We start from the raw sequence: 26,425 nt of genomic DNA on the forward strand, positions 1-26,425 counted from the left end.
TGTATTTCCTATTTCAATAATGCTCTGCCAAGCTCAGTCCTGCCTATAAGCCTACCTAGCTCCTACTTATTAAAATGAAATAGAAAGAAGCTTGTTCTTTTTCATGGATGCATACTGTGCAGGTGAAGATGAGTGACTTCACTGCTTTACCACTTAGGAATCAATCAAACAGAAAAAAAACATCCAGAAAGTGTCTCTTTTGTGTTTGAGATTAAGTCATTCATCTCCTGCTACAGAGTTACTGCAATTTTTATTTATTTTTTTTGCATGTACTAGATGTCTGCAGTTGCTCTCTCATGCTTGTGCCTGTTTGAGTTTGAATTGCACTGAGCTGTTATAAAGTTTCATATTTAAATAGGTAATTTCACAATTGTTTTATCTGGGTTTTGTCTTGATGCTTTTATTCTTATACTGGGGCCTTTGCATCCTTCTGTTCTTGTACAGTGTCAGAATGACAGTTAGGTGAATGTATTGTTTGCATATTTTATTTTTAAATTAAATGAAGTGCGGTTATGGTGTCAAAAATAAAGGTGTGTGCTTTTTCATGTTGGAAAGCTCTCAAAATATAACTTTTCAGTGTTAATGTGTCAAAAAAACTTAATTTTATACACATTGATAAAAATGTGAAATCTGCAGGTGGCAAAAATTGGATTGAAGGGCCTGACATGTAATATAGAATTACTGAAACCATAGTCTTAGGTGACCGCGTTGCAATGGTGACGTTAAAAAAATATAAAGACATGAATTAAAAAAAAAGTGCAATTGGACTTCGACTACAAGTGGTAGAATTTACGAGAGTGAGATGAAGGCAGCATGTCAAACACACACACACACACACACACACACACACACATACACACATACACACGTCTCCTCTCCCCTCCCTCCAGAAGCTCCGCTATCTTTAGCTCGGCGGCGGATTACCGACCGCACTGCTCTGCGTGAGTGGAGCGGACGACCTGCCGTCTTTTAGAATCAAAACAAAAAAGAAAAAAAAAAGAAAAAAAGAAAACAGACATTAACACCGTCAAAAAAAAAACCGAAAGAAGATTAAAGGAATGGGGGAATGACCGCATATTCCTCACCCGTGTTTCTCCGTCGCCGAGGAAGACCCGAGGATGCTGCTGTTCTCCTGGCCGCGGAGCGGTCACCGGCAGCGGGCCGCGCTACCGCTGCTGGCCGCTGTCCTGCTCTGCGTCGTCCCCGCCGCTGCTCGTCCGTCAGGTACAAACACCCGTCACTGACAATGATAGCCACCGCACAAACTCAAGTCCGCCGGTGTCTATCGTTTTATTTTCACATGTTTTATTTGTTTATCCTTCCTATTATTTGAATGGCACCGAGTATTAAAGGTGACTAGCTGGCAGCTGGTGTTTCAACCGTAGTCGAAGCAAATGTTGGCTAACGTTGGGAAGCCGCCGGGAGAGAGAGTTGTGTGTGTTTTGACTTTCTGGTTTCACTTGTCGGGTGAAAGAGAAAAAGTAAAAATGTCAAGAGAAAAAAAACAAAACATCAGTTAAAGAAGAAAAATCACAATTTCCCTTCCTACTCGTTTTTTCCGGTCCATTTCTTCCTACCAGCTGCTGTAAAGAACTGACATATAGCAAATTACGTACGAGCGTCAAATAACCTGCCTATAAAGTACTTCCATAGACCATATTATAATTAATGTTATTTGAGTAGCTTATTTTTTTGTTTTCATTCATTTACTTCACACCAAAACCCATGGTGCATCCACGTATGTATCATTTATCTGGCAGTTTTTTTTACTAAAATAAAATCACTCTTTATAGTCAAACAAAATGAGAATTTACATCATTGAAAATGTGTTCTGCTCAAAACAATACATGAATGAGATAAAACCATTTAAAAACTTCTTAAACTTTTTGGTGCACATGGGTTGTCAAAGAGATTTTTTTGAAAAAAAAAAAAAAAAAAAAAAAAAAAAAAAATCTGCTTTCAATTATCAGGAAATCAGTCAAGAGATTTCCTAAAAAGGCTTTATCTCGTAAAGCTGAAGAAAGATAAGGTTTGCCACAACTGAGCCAACGTTACATGGATATGTGAGAAGTGGTTGAACATTTTGTCTTTAAAAAAAAAAGAAAAATTGAAATGATTGTGTGCGTGTGTTAGGCTGTTGATGTGTGTGCTGGGGAGATAATCTGCGTCTGACTCTTGACACAGAAATGCCGTGGGAGGACCAACAGCCTGACATCTTTAGCTTTCATCAGAGGGGTTACACTGCATTCACACAAAACAGCCACTGCCCAGGACTAGATTTATTAGACCAGCATTTGTTCGTGTTAGCAGAGTTTTATACTACTACAACAGGAACTCATGAAACAAGAATTGTGTTTAAGATGAAGATGTAGCCATGTCGGGTCTGATTTTGTTTTCCGCCTATAGACCGAGCTAGCATGCCTGCACGTTCATCTCTGGTTTGCATACCTATTTGATGAGCCAAAGCAAAATCTAGGTTCACCGCGTTCACAGCGAGTGCAAGAAATTGTGACCAATATTCATGTTTATCTGCATTGTTGGGGGAAAAAAGAAGTTGTCAGGTGCAAAACAGAGGGAAATTACTGGATGTGTCCCTATAAGTACAGTAGTCCTGTCATTATGCATTTTTATAAAACTAATCCACAAGAAGCAGAAAAATGTTGCTTATTTTTCTGCATGTTCTTAACAAATGTTTCAACCATCACCCCAGATTTTTGAATCCAGTTTACTGTTGATTTATATATTTTTGTAAGACCTAGACTAACTATTTGGTCATGTCATTTTCTTGTGAACCCAATTTTATGTGGGGGAAGGATTAGTAAGCCAGCAAAAAACATTAAATATATCTAATGGACTTATACATGAAATTGGCCTCTTCCTGGACTGTAGAAATATAAATATGTCCTGAAATGTACATTATGAGATGTATCCACCGGGTAGTGAGTGCATTTCATAAAACTAACCATGTAAAGTGATTCATAGCAGTTCAGATCAGGGTAATGGGTGCATTTTCATAATACTAACCATATAAAGTGATTTATAGTGCCTCAGATCACATAGTGCTCTTCCCATTAGGGGTTAAAACATGTTTTACAGGGACAACAGAGTTCAACATTGCGGAGCCTCTGTTTGGAAAGGCCACATGCATGTTAATGCTGAGATCGCTATTCCAGGATGTACACAGACTTAACTTCCCGACAGTCATTCGTATTTTCTCGGTTGTAGAGAGGAAAAATGTGTTTGTTGTTATCTTTTGGCCTGCAACAATAAGACTATGTGTTGGATACCAACAGTTTGACATCTGTTGTGGGTTGGTAGAACCAGTTACATTATGCCGTGATGTTTGTTATTGTTTGTGTACCGGTTGTTGAAATGTATGCAGGGAGACGACGTTGCATTACCGGAGTCATAATTATATTTACGTATATGTATTCCACAGCAATTCCAAAGTGAAAGATATATTACCCATGTGATAGATAAGTTCACTTCGATAGCCATTCAGGTTTGAAGAGGATTTACCAACGTACGAAGTGGATCAGTTGGTTGCCTCAGCAAACATTGACACATCATCATGCATACAAAATACACCAAAAAGCTCTCACAGAAATTAGGGCCTTGGGATGGAAGTAATTCAGTGTACCTGTAAAGTTGACTGATCACATCAGATCAAATGTATTGTTGTGAATGTAAAGTTAAAAGCGAGCTGGATTAGCTGTTTTATTCTTGCTCAGCGGGGCAAATGACATGAACTGCAACAGAAAATTGCTTTTGTCACCAACAAAACAACTTCTCTGGCTGTTCTGGTTGTGCTAATTTTAGCGCTTCAGCGTCACCCTATGTAAACGTCACCCACTATCTTCAATAATCTAATTCAGATTCATCTCTGTTGTGCTGCCACGTTTAAATGCCACATTTGTCACTACCAAGCTCACATAGCATTGGTGCGATTATTATTCAGAGAGTCTCTGACCCAGACCTTTTCTTCCACAAGGATTAAGCATTAACGATTCCTATCTGCAGTGTCTCCCTCTCTCTCTCTCTATGACACACGCACACACACACACACACACACACACACACACACACACACACACACACACACACACACACACACACACACACACACACACTCTCTCTCTCTCTCTCTCTGTCTCTCCTTATGGTGCTTTTCAGTCACTCTTTATGCCCCGCAGGAGAATTAGTCATCAATGTTGTAGTAGCTATTGAGAGCAGTAAAGAGTGAGGTGAAAAGCCACACACAGACTGCCAGGGGACATTAAGCCGATCCTGCAGAGCGAATGTACACAATTAAATAACTGAATGCGCTCTTTTAACTCACTGAAGCTCTCAGACAACAGGAAATCTCATTAGAGTCAAATATGGTTGGAATGCGGAGCGTTGCAGTGGACTGAACTGTGTTGTAAAACATGACTTTCTCAACACATGGATCAAGAGGGATTTAGTGATGTGTTTGGGGAGAAAAAAACAGAAGCTACTGTTTTGTATCACATTACACAATGGTGTGTGTGTGTTTATGTATGTATGTATGTATGTATATGGAACATACCAACCCCAGTTTGAAACTGGATCCCAAGGCACAAAGGTGCTAACCACCACACCACCTTGCTGGCCTTCAAGTCAATTTACAGAACACATTATTTTTAAAACTAAAAATTAGCAAACATTTGTTTAGAAAAAGGCAATTCCTACCCACATTTTTATTGGATGATGATCCAGGTTGCAATTATACATCAAATTTTAAGGTTTGAAAGATTCTCTGTACACTTTAAGGTTATATATGATTCAATATGTATCAAATACAGCCTACTGCAAGGATCATAGAGGCAAGGAGAATGTAACTCTGATTTATCCATCACTTGTTTTGTTAACACAGGACAATTCAGCTACTATAGACACCATCACGGTGCATTTAATGTAGCCAATAAAAATTGACAAACCAGTAGCTTTTAGTTCACGCTGATTTCTCTTGTCAGAGTATTCCTTGAAATATCTGTTTTTCTTTTCCCCTGTGAGAAGATGCAGAAAAGTACACTGCTCAAAAAATGAAACTACTAAATGCTCCTGGTTCCTAATGAACCTGGCTGTGTGTGTGTGTGTTTGTGTTTGTGTTTGTGTGTGTGTGTGTGTGTGTGTGTGTGTGTGTGTGTGTGTGTGTGTGTGTGTGTGTGTGTGTGTGTGTGTGTGTGTGTGTGTGTGTGTGTGTGTGTGTGTGTGTGAGAGAGAGAGAGAGAGAGAGGTTTTGGCATAAGCCAGAGAACCTACGGGGAAACTGCCAACCATTATATAAAGTATTATGTAAAATAGCCGGGAAATACTTACAGATAATATTGATCCTCACAGTAGTCATCTTGTGTCAGAATAATTAGTGGTTAGCCAAGGCCTATGTGTTGAGGCTTTTTCAAAAACCACCCATCTATCACCTTAACTTTGCTTTTGTCAGCTGAGAACCCACTGTCAGCCCCCAGATGTGCTTGGGGGGAGCGATGGTTAACCACACCTGGAAGCATTTAAAGACACAAGAGCTAAGAATGACGTCCCATTTTGCTAGCCTGATTGGAGAGGGAGACACAATGGAAGACAATAGCAAAAAACACCAGGAAACTGCTTTGAATTCCACATTGAAGGAAAGAGCAACCTTTTTTTGTTTCCTTTTCACCACTTGTTTTTTTTTCAATTTTGTTTCCTGCCCCTCTGTCAAGAGGTATCTCTGCATCTGCAATCTCTCATGTTTGCATCTAACAGGTGCAAATACATGCCCCATTTCCCGCCTCCTGTGCAGCACTTTTACTGCACCAGGTGTTACTGCCCCAGATTACAAAGTTTATTTGCAACATTACATCAGTACATTGTCAAGGCTCAGTAGTAATTGAATAATGTTGAAGTAACTATCCACCTCAAGACGGTTTCCATTGTTAAATTGGTTTAAATCTCTCTCTCTCTCTCCCTATATAAATATACACAAACACAGACGCACAGACACACACACACACACACACACACACATATGTATGATGTATGTATGTGTATATGTGTATAAGCCAATTTATGACAGTGGTTGTCTCATAGTTTTCATTTGCAGTCACAGCATTGCCTGTTTTTGTGTGCAAGTGTTTGAACGAGGCTACATAGCATGTGAAATTGCCATAGTTACAGAAAAAGCCACCTTAATGTGGCCAACAGACACATATATGTAGGTCGTGCATGTGGAAAGAAACTGTTTGTGGATCAAGTGAAGAGTGCTCTGCAAAGATCTTAAATGTTTCCACTTGATTAAGAGCATTAAGCTCACTTCCTTTGCACTATCTAAAAGACAGGAAACGCACACAATGGCAATGGGTGACCCGGCCTGTTTCCTATTTCCTCATCAACACTCACATTCTCCAAGAATCACTGATTTGAGGACATTTGTTTTGTGTGTGTGTGTGTGTGTGTGTCTGTCTGTCTGTGTGTGTGTGTGTGTCTGTGCATGTGTGTGTGTGTGTGTCTGTGCGTGCGTGCGTGTGCGCATGTATTCCAGCCTGTTTACCTCTTGGTTTCTCCCCGGCTGGGCTGCTGCAGAGCGCACAGCCTAGCCACAGCAGCAGATGGTTTGGAAAGTCATATTCACTTGTTCCATGGAGCACTTTGACTCCCCGGGTTTACATAATGTTTTTTTCACTTTGCATCTCCACAGACTTTATTGCAACAACCCATTTTATGTACACTTTACTTCTCTATCTTCCCCCTTCTCCATTTACCTGACCGTCCTTGGTTTTGTTTCTGTCTGTCTCCTTGATTGAGCTCTTTAATTGGCAACAACTCTGCGTGGGATGAATGTTGCCACGGTGACATTCACTTGTCACTGTGGCACCTTTGTTATGCCAAAGCTTGCAACTTCTTTATTCCCTGATTTATCGGGAGAAGCAATTTTACTAGTATTTCAGTAAGCATGATAGCGCGGATTTTATAGAACAATATGTATACGCCAAAAGCACGTTAGATGAAAACTTTATTCAGTAAGGAACGTAAATGATCATTGAGCTTCAGCCCTTTTTTTTTACCCTCATTTCTTCTCACTTCCCCTGACTCACATCTTCAGCGAAGTGCACATACATTAGATTTGTGTGTAAATGTAATTATCCATGCACATGAGACCGCCCTCCATCACAAGGCTCTGATTTAGATGAATCAGAGATGATTTAACACCTGGAGTTGCCTAGCTTAGGAGTGTTCATTTTCATATGATAGGTTTTCCCATCATGTGGCTCCTTGATGAGCAAGGAAATGGTGCAGGCGGACTGAAATACTCAGATGCCAGTATTTCAGGGTCTTAGTGTGTATTTCTATATCTACTTGGCTGTGGGCCAGTCACACATCAAACACACGCACACACATGAATAACTAGAAATGCTTAAAAAAATGTTCTCTATCTAAGTTCTGGTCATAATTCTCAGAAAACCTGCTGATAATTTTGAGATGCTGTGTAGATAATTTCTTCTGTAACTTCCTGAAAATGTGTGGCTTTTTATTCTTGCTTATTTGTTTTTTGTTTATCTTACAATTTGTTCAGAAGAAAATGTTTAGATTTCTTTCATGGCAATCTTAGGCATTTTTTTAACGAATTTAATTAGGACTATTCACACTGCTGACAAGTGGGATTTTACCTGGGTACATCTGTATATATTTTTGTAGTTTATGTTTATGTATATTTATATCTATGTATTTAAAAATACGCATTTGTATGAATATGTGTTTGTGTCATTGTATGCATTTATGAGTGTATACATGTTTCCCAACTCAAGCTATTCCATAAATAATCCCATTGAATACACTCAAAACTAATTCAGCTCTGGAAAAATGTAATCCAGCATGTAAATCATCCAAAGGCATAGGTTATTTCCATGAAAACAGAAATGGGAATCTTGTACTTGCCACCCACCTATTGGCATAAACCTCTTTACCATGGGATGTAATCTTCTGACGGTAATAATGACAGCACAGAATTATCATAATATTGGGGAGGATCATCTGAGATGAACTGTATGCAGTAGAAAAGCAACATTAGCAAGAAGAAATTAGTCAAGACCGCGCTATCAGAGAATAATCACATCCATTCCCTCGTTAGTGACAAACTTAATCAAATAGGAAATGATGACTTTCATTTGCTTCCTTTCAACCTTTACCGCTTATATTGTTAGCCTTGTCTTTCTCAGCATTGTGATGTGTACCGAGATGACCGAGATGGCACATTTGCATTTTTACAGGTACAAAACCATGCCACTTTTTCCACCAAACGTTTTAATGCATCAGTTCATCAAGGTAAAATATGAGTCATGAGAACAAAGTCATGGGGCAGACAGTTTCTGTTTCAGGATTTGTGTGGCGGCATTTTCCACTTTGTTGTGTAAAACATAAAAGGATTATCATGGTTGCTGACTAAGAATATACTCTCAAAATAATTTGGTAAGTCCCTTCGAATCTACCAGCTGGACAAACACATCAACCAAAGAAGTGCCAGACTCTTTCAGACTCAGACAATTGTAACAACTTTTGAACCACCAGTTCATATCTAAGGTAATGCTTACTGTTGTGCTGTTGCTGGCTAATTAAATGCTAAGCGGTAAAAACTCTTTACAATTTAGCTATTTACAAGAAGACACTTAGTTTTGACACTAATTACAGTCATCACAGCTGTGTTTTCAGATAATATATGTACATATACCACATGCCAAGATATTACTGACAGCGTCCTCCATAGTGTTCTGATTATTCTCCTCCTCACATCTGCATGAAAGTAAATGTAAATGTGTTGATTTTTAACAGTGTCCAATACTAAAGCTTATGGTGGTCTAATCTGTCAAACATAGGGTCTAAAATCACTTCACAAAGAAGTGAAACTATTAATTGGGGAAAATCCTGCCTCTTTTGAAAAGTTTGTTCTCAACAACTAAGACTCAACAGGTAGGTGTGGAGACAGAGATGCCACTCTGAGCTATATGGTAGCATGAACATTGAGAAGACCTTGGAAAAACACTTCCTACGACTACATCTTGCTGTTTGGTGAATTCGGAATTTGTTTATCAATAAGGGAATTGTGTAAGATTCAATGATTCAATGATGGCCTCCTACATTACATGTGGTTAGCTGCATGGACTAGTAGCCTCTGCTGCAACATGACATTCCCTTTGCTTAATGGTACTTAGTGGCATCAATGGCTAAGGTTTGATCCACTATGCTTTTTTGGTGCAAACACAATTCCTGCTTATCTGTAAGACTGATTACTAGACTGAACATGGATGTTCATTTGCAGAAGAATTAAACTTTGTGTTCAAAAATAATCTAACATGACTCTTGCCCAGAATTGCTCTGAAATGCTGATAAAAGTATGTGTAAGAAGTTTTCAAAATCACTGTAATAAGTCGTACACAGTGTTGTTTGTTGAAGTACTTTTAATTTCGAGTACATGAATTTGGCTTCATTGCTAAGCACTGATGAGCATGTTTTTCATTTTTTCCCTATTACAATTAAACACTAAAGAAATAACATTGGCAAATACTACATTTTCCTCACATGAGCTTTATTCCTTGAGTGAAAACCTTGCATTACAAATAATTGGGGCTAAATGCCACATTATGCCAAGAATAGAATGAGTGATTTGACACGGTTAAAGACAACCCAAACACGCGACTTGATGCTGGCGTTATCTCAACTGTCCTTTATAAATGACGTAAAGAAAAATACTACCATAGACAATTCAATCATCTGACTGACCAGAAACCGAAAAACAATGACATGAGCTTTGAGGCATGAGAAGAAAACACAAACCAAGAAACCAGTGTGAAAATACCAACACTAGTACCCCCCAGCAAAGGGACTGATACAAGATATATACAGAGGTTACTCTGGAATGGGAAGCAGGAGGAGCCAATGAAGAAGTGACTGAGGAGGGGAAACAACCCAGCTCAGGTATAAATGGTATAAATCAGGGATAAATCGCAAAATAAGTGCCATGTGATTCAGGGAAGTTTTGATGGCAGAAGAAGAGAGAAATAGAATGGATGTAACGGGCAACAGTAGCTCCAGCAATAGCTGAGGGAGGAGGTGATGGAGTAATAAGTGGGCTCTACAGTGAGCATGTTTAACTGGCAAGACAAAGAAGGTGAGACTGCACTTTAAAAGGCGGACTTTGTCAGCCGTGGTTGCTGTGGGAACAGAAAAAAAGACTCAAGAAAAAGACCTACTATCCAAAAGAGTCCTCAAGTTCTGAGGTGCCTCGTTAGTTTTGTGATTTGTTGTAAGACATAAAGTGTAATTCTTTTGGTATCAACAGTTACTAAGAAACTGCCTCGGTATCAGCAGTAGGTGTTTTAACGGGAATTAGAGACAAATCTGACTTTCCATCACCGGTCTCACGCTCTTTTTAACCCCGGCTCCCTCCTCGGACTGAGAATTTGTGTTTTTTCTTCTCACTTTCTGCCTCACGCTCAATCGCCCATGAGTCACTCGACTCCCACTCCTGTAGGCAACAGAGTTATCAGTGACAAGTTATGTGTGGGTGGGTGGGTGTTTATGTGTTGTCGTAGTGTCTAGTTGTGTCGTGATGTCAACATTTGTGGGTTAAATGTATGTATTCCTACATGGTTTGATGTATTCTGGAGTTAACACAAGTCATAAAAGTTTCATATGCTTTTTATGTTAATAATATTTCTGTTTTTCTTTGTGCTGCTGCTGTAGTTGAAGTGCCAGTAAAACAGAAGTTCCAGGGAAGATCTGATATATTTTAATGATGGACTAAAGCAAATAAAGAATAAAAAAAATCAATTTACATCTTAATATCAATTTATGTAATTTAAACACGTGAAAGATAAATTAATCGTGACCTCATCAAGATAAGCATTAGTTTTTATTTCTCTCGTTGATTAAATGCAACTCATGATCAAATATCGAAGTAAATAGGTGATATAGATAATTATCGTTCATTCACTTATGGTATGATCGAATTCAAGGAAAGCCTCATGCAATGTCAGAGTTAGATGACACTATGTATTCATGTATTCAATTTCGAACACACAGGGTCGCAGGGATTCCCTGGAGAAACTAATACTATCTTTGTGTTATTATCTTTTTTGTCACAGGTGTTGTGCAGGTGTTGTGTTGTTACATTACTTTTTCAGTAATTCATCAGATTATCGAACCCTGGGAATTTGTGCATTCTTGATCCAACCCTTCATCAAAACGTGTGTGCTGTGCAAGCTTTTGTACTAATTGTCACTTTAGAGAAAACAACAATATCATTTGTGGCTATGCAAGTAGTTAAATACCGTATATCATGTGTATCAGTGAAGGGTAAGTGCGGATATCAATTTTAAGAAAATAACACTACAGCCCAACCCATGATCAAAATATGTCCTAAAATCGTTAGTATTCTTCACACTGTGTTATCTTTTGCTTAGTTGTTGGGTTCAGTTAAGATTTTCTTGGATTTATAAACAATACCATTGACAGCCAAGAAGAATATGGATAGATAATAACACATTTGTCATGCACATTTAATACACAGGTTGATAAAATATCAATATCAGTCTGCTCCCCCTTTTGCTATCTGCTCTTCATTTCATCAACATTTGTGATGACAAACTGTACCTTCCATACCTCAAATCTTTCCTCAGACCACAAACCATGTTGCCATAGAGTTCTTTTCGGTCTCTGCTGCAGTAATCTGTTATCACGTGTAAATCTCTCTCCCGTTATAAATTGGCAAGAAAAGGCTTAAAAAAACATACATTATATTTAATCGTTGAATCCTCCTAAAATGGTGAAACATTTTATTAGAATGATCCCTCACCTGAAGTAATCCACAACCCTGGCTATTGAAATCTACTCTGTGACAACAGTCACGGCCTGATCCACTGTTCTCTACCCATTGGCTAACCGTCTGTCTGCCACAACATCACACTGAGTGTTCATACTGACTGTGCTGCGGTGCAGCTATTAGGCTCATGATCCGCTCTGATTGCGTCTCAGTGCTCCATCTGCACTCTGTTACTAGAGACACCTGCTGTGATGCTGTGACCCACTTCCTCCTATGTACGTCTTTCAAGCTGTGTGTTTATGCTTGTTTTTATTTTAATGCACGGTTTGTGGGCACAGCTTTTGTGGCAAACTAGTCAAATGGTTATCTAACCTGAGTGACGGTATCTGTGAGGGCGCAGCTGTGTTAATCGCAAATTACTTTGGTTGAACCTGTCTTGGATTGTTTAAGAGGTGGGGCTGATTGGGGTGCAAAATGCCAATCAAAATATACTTTTCTTCAGGTCAAACACTGTTCCGATCTCAGATTGGAGAAAACCACAGTAAAAGTATCCTTGGTATGTTGTATATTTCAAGACCTTCCCACGGCGCCCTATCCTCTCACTGAATTTCAGTGTATACTTGTCTAACATTACTGAAATCAGCAGATTGTCTACTAAGCACAAACCACATACTGTGCACAGTGACTGCAACAACAACCCGGCTAACCGATTCAAGGGTCGTGCAAAAGGCTTCATTGTCGCAGGCAAGCAAGCTGCTTTAGTCCTTGATTAATTGGCTAGATAACTATGACCTTGTAGCTGTGTCTGCAAGACTGTATGAGAATCCATCCGGCAGTCCTTCGGATTATTTGTTTTTGTCCACACAGGAATGGATTTGATAAATTAGCTTCTTTTTACAAGGTTTTAAACTGTGATGACAGTGAAACACATCAGTTTAAGTAGCTTAAACAATAGAGGGGGCTCCTATGGAAATTAGTTTAGCTACCGCTATAGTGTCGATTCCAAATAATGGCACTCAAAGCTTTCTTGCGGGGGAAAGAATAAAAACACTCCTCTCTAAACTAGCATCTGATTAGTTGGTGTTAGTTTATAAGGTGGTCGGTAATCAACAGATGGCTCATCCAATCACCAACCCACTTGACGTGTCAGGTAAAGCTAAGCTGTCTAAGCAGGATAGAGCTCTACCTGAAAAACAAGCTTATTTAGCTGGATGTTGATTTCACTTGTGGTCCTGTATACATCTAATACCATACACTCTTGTTTTGGACTGTTAACATCCTTCCAATGCTACTGCCCTTTCAGTAGAAACTCAGTCAGGAAGTCAGAGACGTAGGTCTTTCTGAACTCTAAAAGTCCTTCATTTTCAGATACATGTTGGGAAGTTTCACCTGAGCTTAATTTTCTGAGAATGAAAAATATGTACTGCGTGATATGACATACAATATATCTGAACATTTTGTCTGGTACTGTTCTTCCCATTCAGAATTTAGAATTTGATTTCATACTCTGTTTGATACGACAGCCATAAACCCCAAAGTGCATTATGAGGAGAAAAAATATTATGTACCACTTTGTTGCAGTATTTCTGTGTGTAAATATAATATCAATTAACTGAATCCAGATGTTAATCTCATTATAGGCTTTGAAAGTTCATATTTAAGTTTTTGTACTGCCAGATGAAATATCAATTGTCATTTATCTTTTTTTAAATAAAGAAATTGCCATTTATTTTTAAAAACAATGCTGGCAAGTAAAGGAAAGCATGGGAGAAATTTAAACTGATATTTTTTTGTAGCCAAAAGTTAAATTATTTTTTTATTTTTTTATTTTTCAATTGCAATAAAATAGCAGCTAATATAAGAAGTGTTTTGAAGGTGGGATGTATCTGCTAGATTACTGGGCAAATGTTTGGATTCTGAATGGAGCTGCGGAGACCAAGTATCTAGTCATGTCTGTTTTGCAGTGGAAGCGTCACATGGAATATTAATGAAGCCGTTGCCTCTTTGTCTCACACAGCCAGCAGTCAGTGCCCTCATATAGATTGTGCCAAAGCGAGACGCGAGGTCTGCAAGCCTGGCTCCTCCCACTGTGGTCCCTGCCATTACCCCCTGGAGGAGAACGAGGAGGGACGCTGTGTGACCCGAAGGAGACACCATCCACATGGTAAAGACTTGACGCTCATTTACCGACTGCTTTCATTTTTGAAGGATTTGACAAATGTGGCAGTTCAAATACCACATCATGTAAATTAAAATACCCAGGGGATCTACTGAAGTTTATACCAGACGGTTTAGTACTACGTGTGTCCATTTAAAAGTAATGACCACAATCTGAACTTTTGTATTTTTGAGTTTTTTTATTGTGACAAAACTCTCCAGTCTGTCTCATTGCTTTGACTATGTATGTGTTGCTTAGATTTGTTAAAGACAAAATAGAACAGGGATTAGGTTAAATGCAAATACCAATTAAAATTGGTTCTGATACATGGAGAAATTAGTTAAACAAATGACCAAGACCTAATAACAACAGTTCTCTTTCTTTAGATACAGAGCGATAGTGTAACAAAAATGACATCCATCCCCAAACTGAAATACATTAACTCATACTCAAAGCACACAAAAACTAGATTACAGTGAATAAACCAGGTTACACTGAAAACATGACTGATGGCTGTTTACATGACACGAGTGTCAGTCTGTGTGGCTGGTCCATCTAGCAATCTGATGGCCAACATCTAATAACGACAATGAAGGGCAAGGAGAATGCATGGATCTCTTGCAGCCTGCCAAAGACACTGGGGTTGGTGCTTATTATTTGAAACATTCTTCTTTGAAAAATACAACATGTAAGACATTTTTAAGGGATAGAAAATCCCTCAAATTATTTCTGTTGAAGTAGTTTGAACCCCAAACCTTCTCTCTTTGGGGTAAAAAAATGCATTTGGATAGCAGAGGCCTCCATCAGTGACAATCAATCACATCATAAGTTTAACATGTAAGGCTGGATTTTGCACTAAAGATTTTATTACTTTGATTTCCTTTGATGAATTTCGGTTATGAATGCTTTTCATTCTATTGTTAACATAACCGATAAGACATGGTTGATTGTCTGTTGAAGATTGCGTTAATTTTTTCTTTGTGGTTTCTTTCCCAAATGTTTGCTACTTGCTTTATGAGGAACTGCCTGACATATTGTATCATCAAGAAATTATCTTACAAAAAAGGTAATTCACAGATCCACTGAATATTAACGATATAATTCAAATTCAAACTATAATTAAAATCACATGAAAATTGTTCAGAAATAATCTGTTCGGAAAAGCAGTAAATTCATAGTGGATACAACTAACAGTGTGGAAAATGTCATGTTTAATTAATGTTGTACCATTTTAAAATTCGGATCAGCCCTGATGAGTCACTTTGAATAAAAGTGATTCCTACTTAGGCTAGAGAACCTCAGTTTAATTGCGTTTTATATTGTTAGTTATACCTATGATGGTATTGTGTTTCAAGAAAGGAGTTTTGGAGAACTGTAAATAAACCTTTTGCAGGCATGTTTTATTGCCTGAGGTATAAGCAAGATATTATAAAATGACTCCATCTCACAATGTTCAACACAAATGTGGATATAAATCTCTTTGAGCCAGAGGTGCTCCATAAGTCTTCCTCCCCCACTCCTGCTCTGCCTATCCAGTGGCTTGCGTGAAAATCAGCTCAGTCGTTGTGATGATGTTGTTCAGAGGAACAGACGGACTCAAGCACTTCACACTGCGAGGGTGGGGTGGGGGTGGGGAGGAGGTATGTGTTGATAACTGTTGTTTTTACAAAATGAGCCGTTACCATTTTGTGCGACAATTGCTTCACTAATCAAATTATTTAACTGAAGAGACACGTACTCACTGATTCTTCTGCCTTTTTCCCCTGCATTTCCGTGCCCACCGCTTTCCCTCTCACTGGGTCTTTTCTTTTTTTGCCAACGTGTACATCCTGTTGCTTACATCACTCAGTTGTTTCCTTTCAATTTGCTATTGATTCTGTGCTACCTTTCTCTTCCCCTATCCATCTCAGCCTGATCTCTTTTTAGTTCTCATCTCTGTACATTTCAGTTTGAGCCATTGCTCTCCATCTTTATTCTGTCCATGTCTGGTATGACACATTAGGTGTAGTGTGATCCTGTTTTTTACCTGTGCCCTTGCTGAAATGTCTGAAATACCACTTGTGTGTGTGTGTGTGTGTGTGTGTGTGTGTGTGTGTGTGTGTGTGTGTGTGTGTGTGTGTGTGTGTGTGTGTGTGTGTGTGTGTGTGTGTGTGTGTGTGTGTGTGTGTGTGTGTGTGTGTGTGTGTTGTGCGTGTCTTTCAGTAGTTTAGTAGGCACGTGTGTGTGTCCTGAAGGGATTAATAATTTAGATGGGTGTGTGGTCGGAGGATAAAGTACGGACTTGGCAGGAGGACAGGGAGACTTAAACATTTGGAAGGGATGATTGAAAGAACATGTCAAAGTATTGATTGAAAAAGTCACCTTGTGCTAAAGAGAGGAAGCTGTATTTATAGATCTTATCTATCTATCAGTGTCAGAGGATGTGGTCTGTTTGTTTTTTTCTGCATACTATAGTATTTGTATTCTTGTACTTTTTTCCATCTGCTAATGCATCCAGTAGAGGCTGTGGCTAAGCTCCCTAAAGTGGTTACATAAAGTGCTGAGCCACAACAGGACAGAATGATCCGCATTGAAAATCCACATCTGTTTTTCTCCCCACACTAACAGAAACACAGAATGTTGAATTTAAGGGATGAAAGTGATTTTTTTAATTTCCTACTATCATTAGATATCTTCCCAGTTGTAACCACGTAATCCATTTGAGAGGAGCGCAGTTCAAAAAATGCAGAAAGTGATTTTCTACCAGTTTCCCTTCAATTCACCTTTGGAAATCATCTCTGGTCCTGCAGCACAGTCTGAATTTCTACACTGATTGAATAAATACAATAATACTGTAAAGCTCTATTGGGTTAGAGGATTCAGAGAATATGATGCTGAGCTTGAACAAAAGCAATGGAAATATAAGAAAACTACATAAAAAAGTCTTAGATGCAATGAATTATGTCTGTTCATCCCGTTGAGTGAGCCTTGATGAACTCCATCACTATGTACGAATAAATGTTTGCTTAAGTATTTTGCAGTGTTTTTTTTTTTTTTTTTCCATCAATAAATTTTTTTTCCATCTGTCATTTAATTTGATACAAGCTGACTTTCATTAACACTGCTATATGTTTGGGTCTAACACTTACCCACGTTCCAAAATCTGTGTCGGGTATAATATAAAATCAAGATGTGAGTATGAACATTTCAGCTGTGAGACCTAATATGTCTGAGAGATTCATGTATTGACTACAATAGACAGAAAGTGGCTTTCGTGACAAAGGAGCTGTGAGCGAGAGAGCAGAAGCTTAATGAGGGAGTCGAAAGGCCTTTTTATTGGTAGTAGGAGTCGCTTCTGTTTGCCATTGAGGCGTGCACTCCCACTGGTAAACACTGTTGCTACGCCTCGAAGCCACAGTGCTCAGAACACTCGAGTGTGTATGCCATTCTTTAGTATGTACTAAAGGTGTCTCCATGTTGCCGGATACTTTGCATTCTACTGCTTGCTGTCAGTCCTTCTACTGTCTTTTTTTGTATTCATTTTTTACATCTGTGTCAGTTGATATAGATGTGCGTCATGTTTAGCCAGAGAATCAAAGCAGGGAATATGTGAGGAAATCTCTTTTTAATTAAACTTTGTCATCATACGGAGGGAAGAACAAGTATTTGATACACTGCTGATTTTTCCGCTTTTCCCACTTACAAAGCATGAAGGGGCCTGTAATTTTTATCATAGATACTCTTCAACTGTGAGTGATGGAATCTAAAACAAAAATCCAGATAATCACATTGTATGATTTTTAAGTAATTAATTTGCATTTTATTGCATGACATAAGTATTTGATACATCAAAATTGCAGAACTTATTATTAGGTCATTGACCAGGTCCAGCTGTGTAGTTCTGGGCTGATCCCTCACCTTCCTTATGATCATTGATGCCCCCTGAGGTGCAATCTTGCACGGAGCGCCAGATCGAGGGAGATTGATCATTATCTTGAACTTCTTCCATTTTCTAGTAATTGTACCAACAGTTGTTGCCTTCTCACCAAGATGCTTGCCTTCTGTCCTGTAGCCCATCCCAGCCTTGTACAGGTCTACAATTTTATCCCTGATGTCCTTAAACAGCTCTCTGGTCTTGGCCACTGTGGAGAGGTTGGATTGTTTAATTGAATGTGAGGACAGGTGTCTTTAATTCAGGTTACGAGTTCAAACTGGTGCAGTTAATACAGGTTATGAGTGGAGAACAGGAGGATTAGAATTAATTGGTCTGTGAGATGCAATTCTTACTGGTTGGTCAGAGTTTTCTCAAATACTTAGGCAATAAAAAGCAAATTAATTATTTAAAAGTCATACAATGTGATTTTCTGGCTTCTGTTTATAATACTTGTTCTCACTACTGTAGGTACGCCACGAGGTAATAAACATATAGTAGTAGTCACAATTGAATAAATCTCTAACAACCAAAACAGGACAGTTTTTCTCAAACCGTGCAATGATACTGTATAAAACAGACATGCATTGTCTACACACCTTATCCTTTTTTGTAGGGTTCAAGGGGATCTAAGCCAATCCCAGCCGACATAGGATGGGATTTTACCTGAACCTGAACAAGTGTAGAGCACAAGGTCTCATATAGACATGATGACCATTCACAGTCATGGACAATTTGGACTCTTAATTTCACATACTGCATGTTTTTTTTCAACTGTGGGAGAAAGATAGAGAATCAAGATCGACACACAATAGTGAACCACTAGATTAAACGGGGAATCTTCTTGCTTTGGGGGAGAAGGGGCTGAGTGTAAGACAACGGTGCTCCAACCAGCTAGATACTCAACCTCATTTTCCCAGGTCCATATTTTGGGTCCATAGAAGGCTCAGAGATTAATTAAACCAACTCCCTGTTTTTTTTTTTTTTCCGTTCAGACAGGAACGCTTATCTAACCCTAAACCTAACTGTTCTGGCTTGGATTTCCTCCACTACTATCTCCCTCGACTTCCCTGTCACTCTAGAATTGCCCACAAGAGGGAAGCAACACTCATCAGTTGACTCATGAAAGTCAAGTCAGACAGGAAGCTGCAGCGTCACTGCATTAATAAAACAAAGTGCCTTGCAATAAATCATGTTTTTATCTCTTCTGGACACTTGTGTTTTATGTAATTTTGACTCACTCTTTTTTCAGTCTTAAGTTTTTGAATATTCAAACACAATGTTAAGGTTTACATTTCTGAGTTAAAACCTGATCGACCATAAACTGAATTACAGCATCACATTGTTCTCCTCCTGCCTTCATTGTGTTGGTTGTTTTTCTTTTTTTTGTTTTTGCTTTTGGTAATAGTGCCCTTAATTTTCTATTATACAGGATATTCTGCAAAATTATCAATCTGAATCCCAATTAGAGACAGTAGTAATTTAAGTGGGAAAATTGACTTGATTTACAATTTGGATAAACAGGGTACAGGAAGGGACTGTGTTGGTGCGTGTGTTTTGTGTGCATGTAGATGAGGTTTGAGGCAGGAAGAGATGTGAATGGCGTGAGTTGGACAAGAGAAATGCACAGATGTGTGTCACACTAAATTCCCTTTAAGCTGTTTAGGGTTTGTTTGTAGTTACCCAGTGCCCCCCTGGGTGCCTCTCAAGAGGTTATGGGTCATTATCAGGCTAGTGACAAACCTCTCTTACATGAGCTGAGGTGTGCGTGCTTTGTCAGTGTGTGACAAACCACGCAAATTCAAGCACTAGCCGGATTCTTACATAAATTATCAACTAGCCCCCGGACAGGACCTACCGGGTGGGTTAGGGGGTTGCCCTTACTAAAATATATATATATAACATTATATTATAATTAAGCCAATTTCCCCCAAGGATTTAAAAACACCCCACGCGTTAGAAAGAAAACCGAGATGTGAAACACAACCAAGCCCAGCCCTGTTGGAGCTCTCAGCCACCTGCAAAGTACAGATGGCTAAACCCGCCTCCACAGACACCTGCTATGCAGTGCACTAAATGGCCATTAGTGGAGGGGGGTCAGAAAATAACAAAGGGGACAGTGAAAGTACTGGCATGTCGTATGATACACAATAGCTCCGCCAGATGGCCAGTCTTATGGAGTGAAAGTAGCAATGTAATCATTAATGTCGTGCATGTTGAGTAACAATGAATAATTACGTATAAGTTCAGATATCCTCCTTCATTGCCTTTTTATTCGCCACATATGCAATGCGGCTGCCATTCACGGCACCGTATCGCACAATGCATGTTATTGGGAAGGGTAGTATAAAAGTTAAAAAGTGGATATGAGGGATATTCAGAAGCCAACTTTTTAATACACGTGTGTCTGTGTATGTGTGTGCGTGTGTATGTGTATGTTTGGTACAAATGTGCGCTTTGATAGGAGATAAATTAATTTATCTCCAGTGTAATGAGGAGTAGGTTGAGCTCACATTCAAGCACTGGCATCAGTTACAAGCATTTGAATTTAAAAAATCTGAAGATGACATTTTAAACAATTTCAGCTTTTTTGCCATTTTCTTTTGAAATCAGTGATCCCACTTTGGTGAGGTCACACTCATTTCTTGCTGATAACTAGTGTCCAATTTAATTATAAGTTCCTGATTGTTTTTAGATCATTTCTTACTCATGTCCTTGTAATTAATTTTCTGATTTTTTTTTTGTCTATCAAAATTCAAGGGATGCCTGCTGATTTTTAAGGGGAACCCATCAGCAATGTTTACTCTTAGTAAATATTTGCTCATTTGAGCAACATGAGGAAAAAAAATGATATGACTGTACAGAGTGAAATCATTTATCTCACGCAAAATGTTTGAAATTAGGCTCTGTAAGTTTTTGGTCAAGTCCTCATATAGTTTCATGATCAAGTGAATCAGGTCTTCATGTTGGACAATTTATATTCTTCACTATCTTTTCCACGACTTGCTGTACTCTGTACTGACAGCACAGTTGTAAAATGTATTTCATGTCAAATATGATGTACTGAAGCATGACCTGGAGAAGGGGTTGCAGAGGCTGGGTTGTGAACACAGCAAACTGAAATCCAATGGGGCAAAGTTTTGGCTGATTGCTCCTGCACCCTGCTGTGCTTCCTCCCACCCCCTGGGCCACACACACACACACACACACACACACATACACACTCACACACACAGTATGGGCTCTGGTCACCCCAGAGACCTTGGCAGCTTGACTGGAATGTCTGGCCCAAAGGGCTTTTAAACAGCCGTTTAGTATTGTCTGCTTCTGTTTGTATCTAGTCTGCAAACAAACAACATGCAAAGGCACACTCCATGTCTGCACCCCTCTAACACACTCTGGTAACGTTGATACGCTTTCTCTTTCCCAGGGGAAACATTACTGTCTACAGCACTCCCTCACACCCTTTTGAGCAACTAAGAAGCTTGAAATGTGTGTTTTCAAGAATGTCCCAAGTTTTGAGGAATATGTGTAAATCTGTAAGTGGCTGTGTCTTGAAAGCCAGGTTACCTCTTCTTCCAAAAAGTTTCTTGGTCATCTCCCTAAATCTAGATGATTCTGTGTTTATTGTTTTACAGCTTGTTTGATCTACTGATACATTTGACTTTCAATTGAGAAGAAAAAAACATAAGATAAAAAAATAAAACAACTAAATTGTCCATCCATATTGTATATACATGAAACTTGTTCTGAAAGTCTTGTCTTTTCCACAGGTAAAGAGACATCTTACCCAGACCTGGATGAAGAGATCGACATCCTTCACGCTTACATTGAGAAACAAGAATTGGTAGGAGTCAAACCAACAAAAAAGAAACCCAAAGCTTCAGGTGAGAAGGGGCAGGGGGGCAGGGGGCGGTGACGGTCAGTTTAAAGGGAATTGTTACGTTTCAACTGAACTTCCCTGAAGGGCAATTGGTTTGCAACCAGGGGATAGAACAATGTGTGCCGAGCGGGGCAACACATGTCAACGAATAGCTGAATATCAGCAGAACTGACCTGAAAATCAGGAAAAAAAAATCTTATGGTCACAAAAGAATTCCTAGGAAATAACTGGAAGGCAAAGTGCCAAAACAACATCAATCACACCCGACCCTAGCCGAAGTTCTATCCCTGACAATAAATAAATGAAATATATCAGATCTCCAAATGTTACAATGAAGTAAGAGAACAATGTAATTGAAATAGAATTACTGAAAAATAAGCAAAAAACAAAACAAAACAAAAAAAGCCCAAAAACTCAACAATGAAATTACATGAATTAAAGAATGCAAAAGCTCAGTTTAAGGTTTGATAAGGATGTGCCCCTTTCAACTTGCACGATTAATCTCCTGCTTTGGTCTAAAGTATATATCCCATTCCAGATTATGCTTTTTCTGTGCTATCTGTGATGCCTTTTCATATATATTCAGTGGCATATTTCACATAAATAAAAAAAAACAGAAAAAAAAATTGCAAAAATTAAACAATGGTATAAATTTAATTCTACATAAAAACTGATGATGCATCTCACTATTCCTCCCTCTCCCCAGTGGTTGCCACCTCTTGGAATGCCACCACTAAAGGCCCTCACGCAACAGCCTCCATGACCCCTCAGCCAAGGGTCACCGGACCAGGGGGCAGAGTCGTTCCCATATTCGTGCCAGGGCCCAAGGGCGACAGTGTTGTTGTCAGTGAGTATGATCCAGCGTTCGGTTTGGAATTGCAGTCTGGCTTGGTCTTGTGACACTTTCATTTTTGGTTCAGCCCATCTACGTTTCATACTCTTTGCTTCTCTGCCAGTATCACTTTATCCCTTTAATTCACTACACCGGCTTAGAGTCTATTGATGTTTTACTACACATTACGGAATCCAAATCTCAAACTAATTCAAATAAATACCTCTGCTGGGTTATTAATTGCCAGCTACTCAATCACTCTTTATACCAGTTAACATACTATGTCCTGACATTTCCTCTTCCTTTTGATCAACCAGCAGTTATCATTTCGCTCTGTGTCGCGGTGGGTTCGGTGGCCGTGATCCTGGCGACTGTCTGTTACATCAAGTAAGTTGTATTTTTGTTGCGTGTGACTGTATCATTGATGCATTCAGTTGAAACCAAGAGGAGCACACTGAACCTCGACAGTGGAATAAATATGCCAGCTGTATGTGTGTTTCATTCACTTCGGACAAAGTTTTTTGGGAAGCGCCAGATTATTTCAAGATTCAATAATTTTAGCTCTTTAGCCTTAGTTTCATATTTGGAGCCTCTATGAAGATTGGAAAAAGAAAAACATCCAATCATTGCTAACCCCTTGTCCATGTGTTAGGCTGCAGAGAGAGTCTCGTCTTGCGCAAAAGGTTGACTACCCGGCTTATGGAGGTGGTGGTTCACCCCCTGATCCACCCAACGGCACAGCAGTAAGTGGAAAGCTGTTGTTTCGTGGACTTGTGACCAATTTAGTTTCTCACCCCCCCCCCCAACAAAACCTGCAACCATAGCAGCACGGCCATGTGCTTCTTTGAAACTCATCACATACATGCATCCCTTTTCCCTTTTTCAGATGGGGGATAAAACTCTGGCCCAAAGTGCTCAAATGTATCACTACCAACATCAAAAACAGCAGATGCTTTCAATGGCAAAGTAGGTTTGTAATTAAATCGGAACTTCCCCACCTTTTTTTTTACCAAACTGATCCCATTACTTTGTTATCTCTCTGTCTCAGCTTGTATTTTTTTTTCTTTTCCAGCCACAAACCTGAGCAAAAAGCGGTTGACTCTGAGGTCACATCTGATGAGGAAGAAGTGGGAGGGGACTTCACAGTATATGAGTGTCCTGGACTTGCACCAGTGAGCAAAAAGGCGTACACACACACACACACACACACACACACACACATATTCCAACCGAAATACATTATTATGTGAAACAGCACTCACTGCAGAACTTTGCCGCATGATTCATTTTTTCATTTCTCTTTTACAGACAGGAGAGATGGAGGTGAAGAACCCTCTTTTTGATGACTCAACAATGCATTATCAAGGGAGTCAGAAGTGAACATGTAGATATCTGGTGCAAACCACTTGATCTTTAACTGCTTGCAGGTAAATTGAAGGTCCTGATTGATGATGAGGTGATATGTTGTGATGGGTTCCTTATTTGCCCCTTTACTAATTCTTCCTTAAGTACAGCTTTTAATCCTAAATGTGTTTGGTTCCTTGTTAATTTATTTCTGTGTCTATTTTCGGGACCACAGCCGTCTTTTAAATGTAAAATTCAAACTTTAGGTTGTATCCTCCACACCTCTGTTCTCCTGTCACCCTCCGCAGCTGTTTTCCAAAGAATGTGATACCAGACAAATGTACGACCCCGAATCACATATACATAAGTTGAAAAGCAGGTGCCCTCCCTTGTTTCATCCCGCATAGCTCATGGCTAAACCACATTCCTAACACATACCCAGGAAATCATTTCAAACCTCTGATATCTCACCTGGAAAAAAAAAAAAAAAAGGAAGAAATACTCTTACCACAACAAGGGTTAGTAAGGAAAACATTACAACTTGTGTTACTAGAACTTTTTTTTTCATATAAGCTGCAAATAAAGATTTTAAGATTAAAGAAAATCAATATATAGGAAGTTGGAGTACTTGTTGATGTCTTCTGCATGGTTTGACCGTACTGTGTTTGAATCATGGAAATGCTTTTAACAATCCGCCTCCTGTATGTACGCATCCAGTTGGCGGACGAGGAATGTACAGTAAAAGTGACTTCTGAGCATCTGAATGATATTTTGGCAATAGACTATATTGATAAAATTGTAGATGGTGATTTTCACTTACTTGTATTTCCCCCCTTTTCCCATTTGTCCTTCTCATTGATCCCAAATAAACCACCTTCTGCAAAATGTACATAAAAGAGTGAAAGTGTTCACCTTTTATAGATATTTGTACATGCAGAACAAGAATCAGAAATAAAACTTTTTACCTCATGAAAACAAGTGTGTTATCATTTTTTTTCTCTCTCTTGTTCACCTTGAAACAAGAAAGCATTTGTGGAGAGAAACAAAGCATCTCAAATAAAGAGCATCAGTACACTGAATGTAGAAAGTAGACTCTTTTTTTCTTAATAACTATTGGATCGAATTGAAATGGATATTTTAGTGTTTTTCCCTGCATGTCACCAACACTGCCGGCTATTTCTCTGCTGGTATTTAAGATGTGGCAAAGTGGCGGCAATGGTCTTCACCAGGTTTAATGATTCATGAATAAATCTTTTCTTGTTTTTCCCTTTGACTGTGTGCATTTTGGATAGTCATGTCTCTGATTGATAGTGGGCCTTCGTGACAATACTAATTATAAGATTTTAAATCAATGGATCATCAGCCAAATAAGTCGAAATGTGTTGCAATTCAGATAATCATTTGGATATTAAGTGTTGTGAGCCCCTAATAACTCTATCATTAGAGTGAGTTTGAAATCATAAAGAAGCTGAACAGGACCATGAAAATATGGCCTTTTGGTGCAATTATTTGTACAGGATGAGATTGTTAGTGCAAGTATTCGACATGTGATGGGACAGGCCGACTGGGCCCATTCATGAAACACAGAGGGGAATCATTTAAAGCGAAGAAGATATGTTCCCAGGTCAAACGAACCATTTCTGAAAGCTTTAATTCGATCAATCGCAGTCGTGTCCGTGTCCAGACGGACTGGTAAGCGGGATCTAGAAAGACTCAAGATCCACTCCGATCCGTTTAACTAACTGACTTTAAGGATTGTTTGTCTGTTTTGTGTAAGACGAAGGCTCACACACATGCACACACACACACACACACTTGAGATTTAAAACCTTCCAAACAAGAAGTAGTGCATATCGTGTGTTTTCAAGTGTACAGTTTCCTCTGCCGTTGCTGACTTCCGGCCCAATCCCGGTTGATCCTGTTTGACTTTGTGTTTTCCCTTCAGGCCACAAATGGCCACACTTGCAGAAAGTGTGTGTGTGTGTCTGTGTGTCTGTGTGTGTGTGTGTGTGTGTGTGTGTGTGTGTGTGTGTTGGGGGTAGGGGCAGAGAAAAGGCCTGCATGTAGCTCTTGGTAGGTTTTGTGTATGTCCGTGTTGTCGGGGAGGGGGATAGGTCAGTCTCCTCTCCCTATTGAGCGGCATGCCAAGGGCCGTTAAAGCCCATTGTGCCGGTGGACAGTGGAGGGAAGGCAGCCATTGGTCCGCCAGGATGAAAACCTGGGAGGGTGGGGGGTCTCAGAGAGCTAGTGTCAAAGGCAGGGCCGTTTGGAAGAAAATCAAAAAGCCATCAGACTTGTTTGTGGGGGATGATTGTGCTACCCAACAGGAGGGACAGTACTTAGATTCCAGCCCTATTGCTTTATCTGGCTGTTATTTCCAAGTATACAGCTGAAATGTGGTCTATGTGACACTTCTAATCCATTTTTGAAAATTCAAGGCTTCGGTTAATTCACTGCTAACATGGAATGTCCTGAATGGCCCACAA

General features: G+C 39.3%; 1 protein-coding gene across 2 annotated transcripts; it reads left to right on the forward strand.

The window, feature by feature from the left end:
• Positions 1-817: 817 nt before the first annotated feature.
• Positions 818-24,914, forward strand: npdc1a (neural proliferation, differentiation and control, 1a). Of its 2 annotated transcripts, none has more exons than XM_086152458.1 (9): positions 818-1,224; positions 13,830-13,976; positions 21,654-21,767; positions 22,470-22,610; positions 22,913-22,982; positions 23,248-23,338; positions 23,482-23,561; positions 23,668-23,767; positions 23,904-24,914. In XM_086152458.1, the coding sequence occupies exons 1-9, from the start codon at positions 1,119-1,121 to the stop codon at positions 23,973-23,975; spliced, it is 921 nt and encodes a 306-aa protein (XP_086008584.1). In that variant the 5' UTR covers positions 818-1,118; the 3' UTR covers positions 23,976-24,914. The 2 variants fall into 2 exon arrangements, with proteins under 2 accessions (XP_086008584.1, XP_086008585.1); XM_086152459.1 differs by having other exon boundaries at positions 961-1,224; positions 22,916-22,982.
• The last annotated feature ends 1,511 nt before the right edge of the window (positions 24,915-26,425 follow it).

Source organism: Fistularia commersonii, chromosome 9, assembly GCF_037954325.1.
Source record: "Fistularia commersonii isolate RoL2024-O1a breed Wild chromosome 9, RoL_Fcom_v1.0, whole genome shotgun sequence".
Classification (NCBI taxonomy): domain Eukaryota; kingdom Metazoa; phylum Chordata; class Actinopteri; order Syngnathiformes; family Fistulariidae; genus Fistularia; species Fistularia commersonii.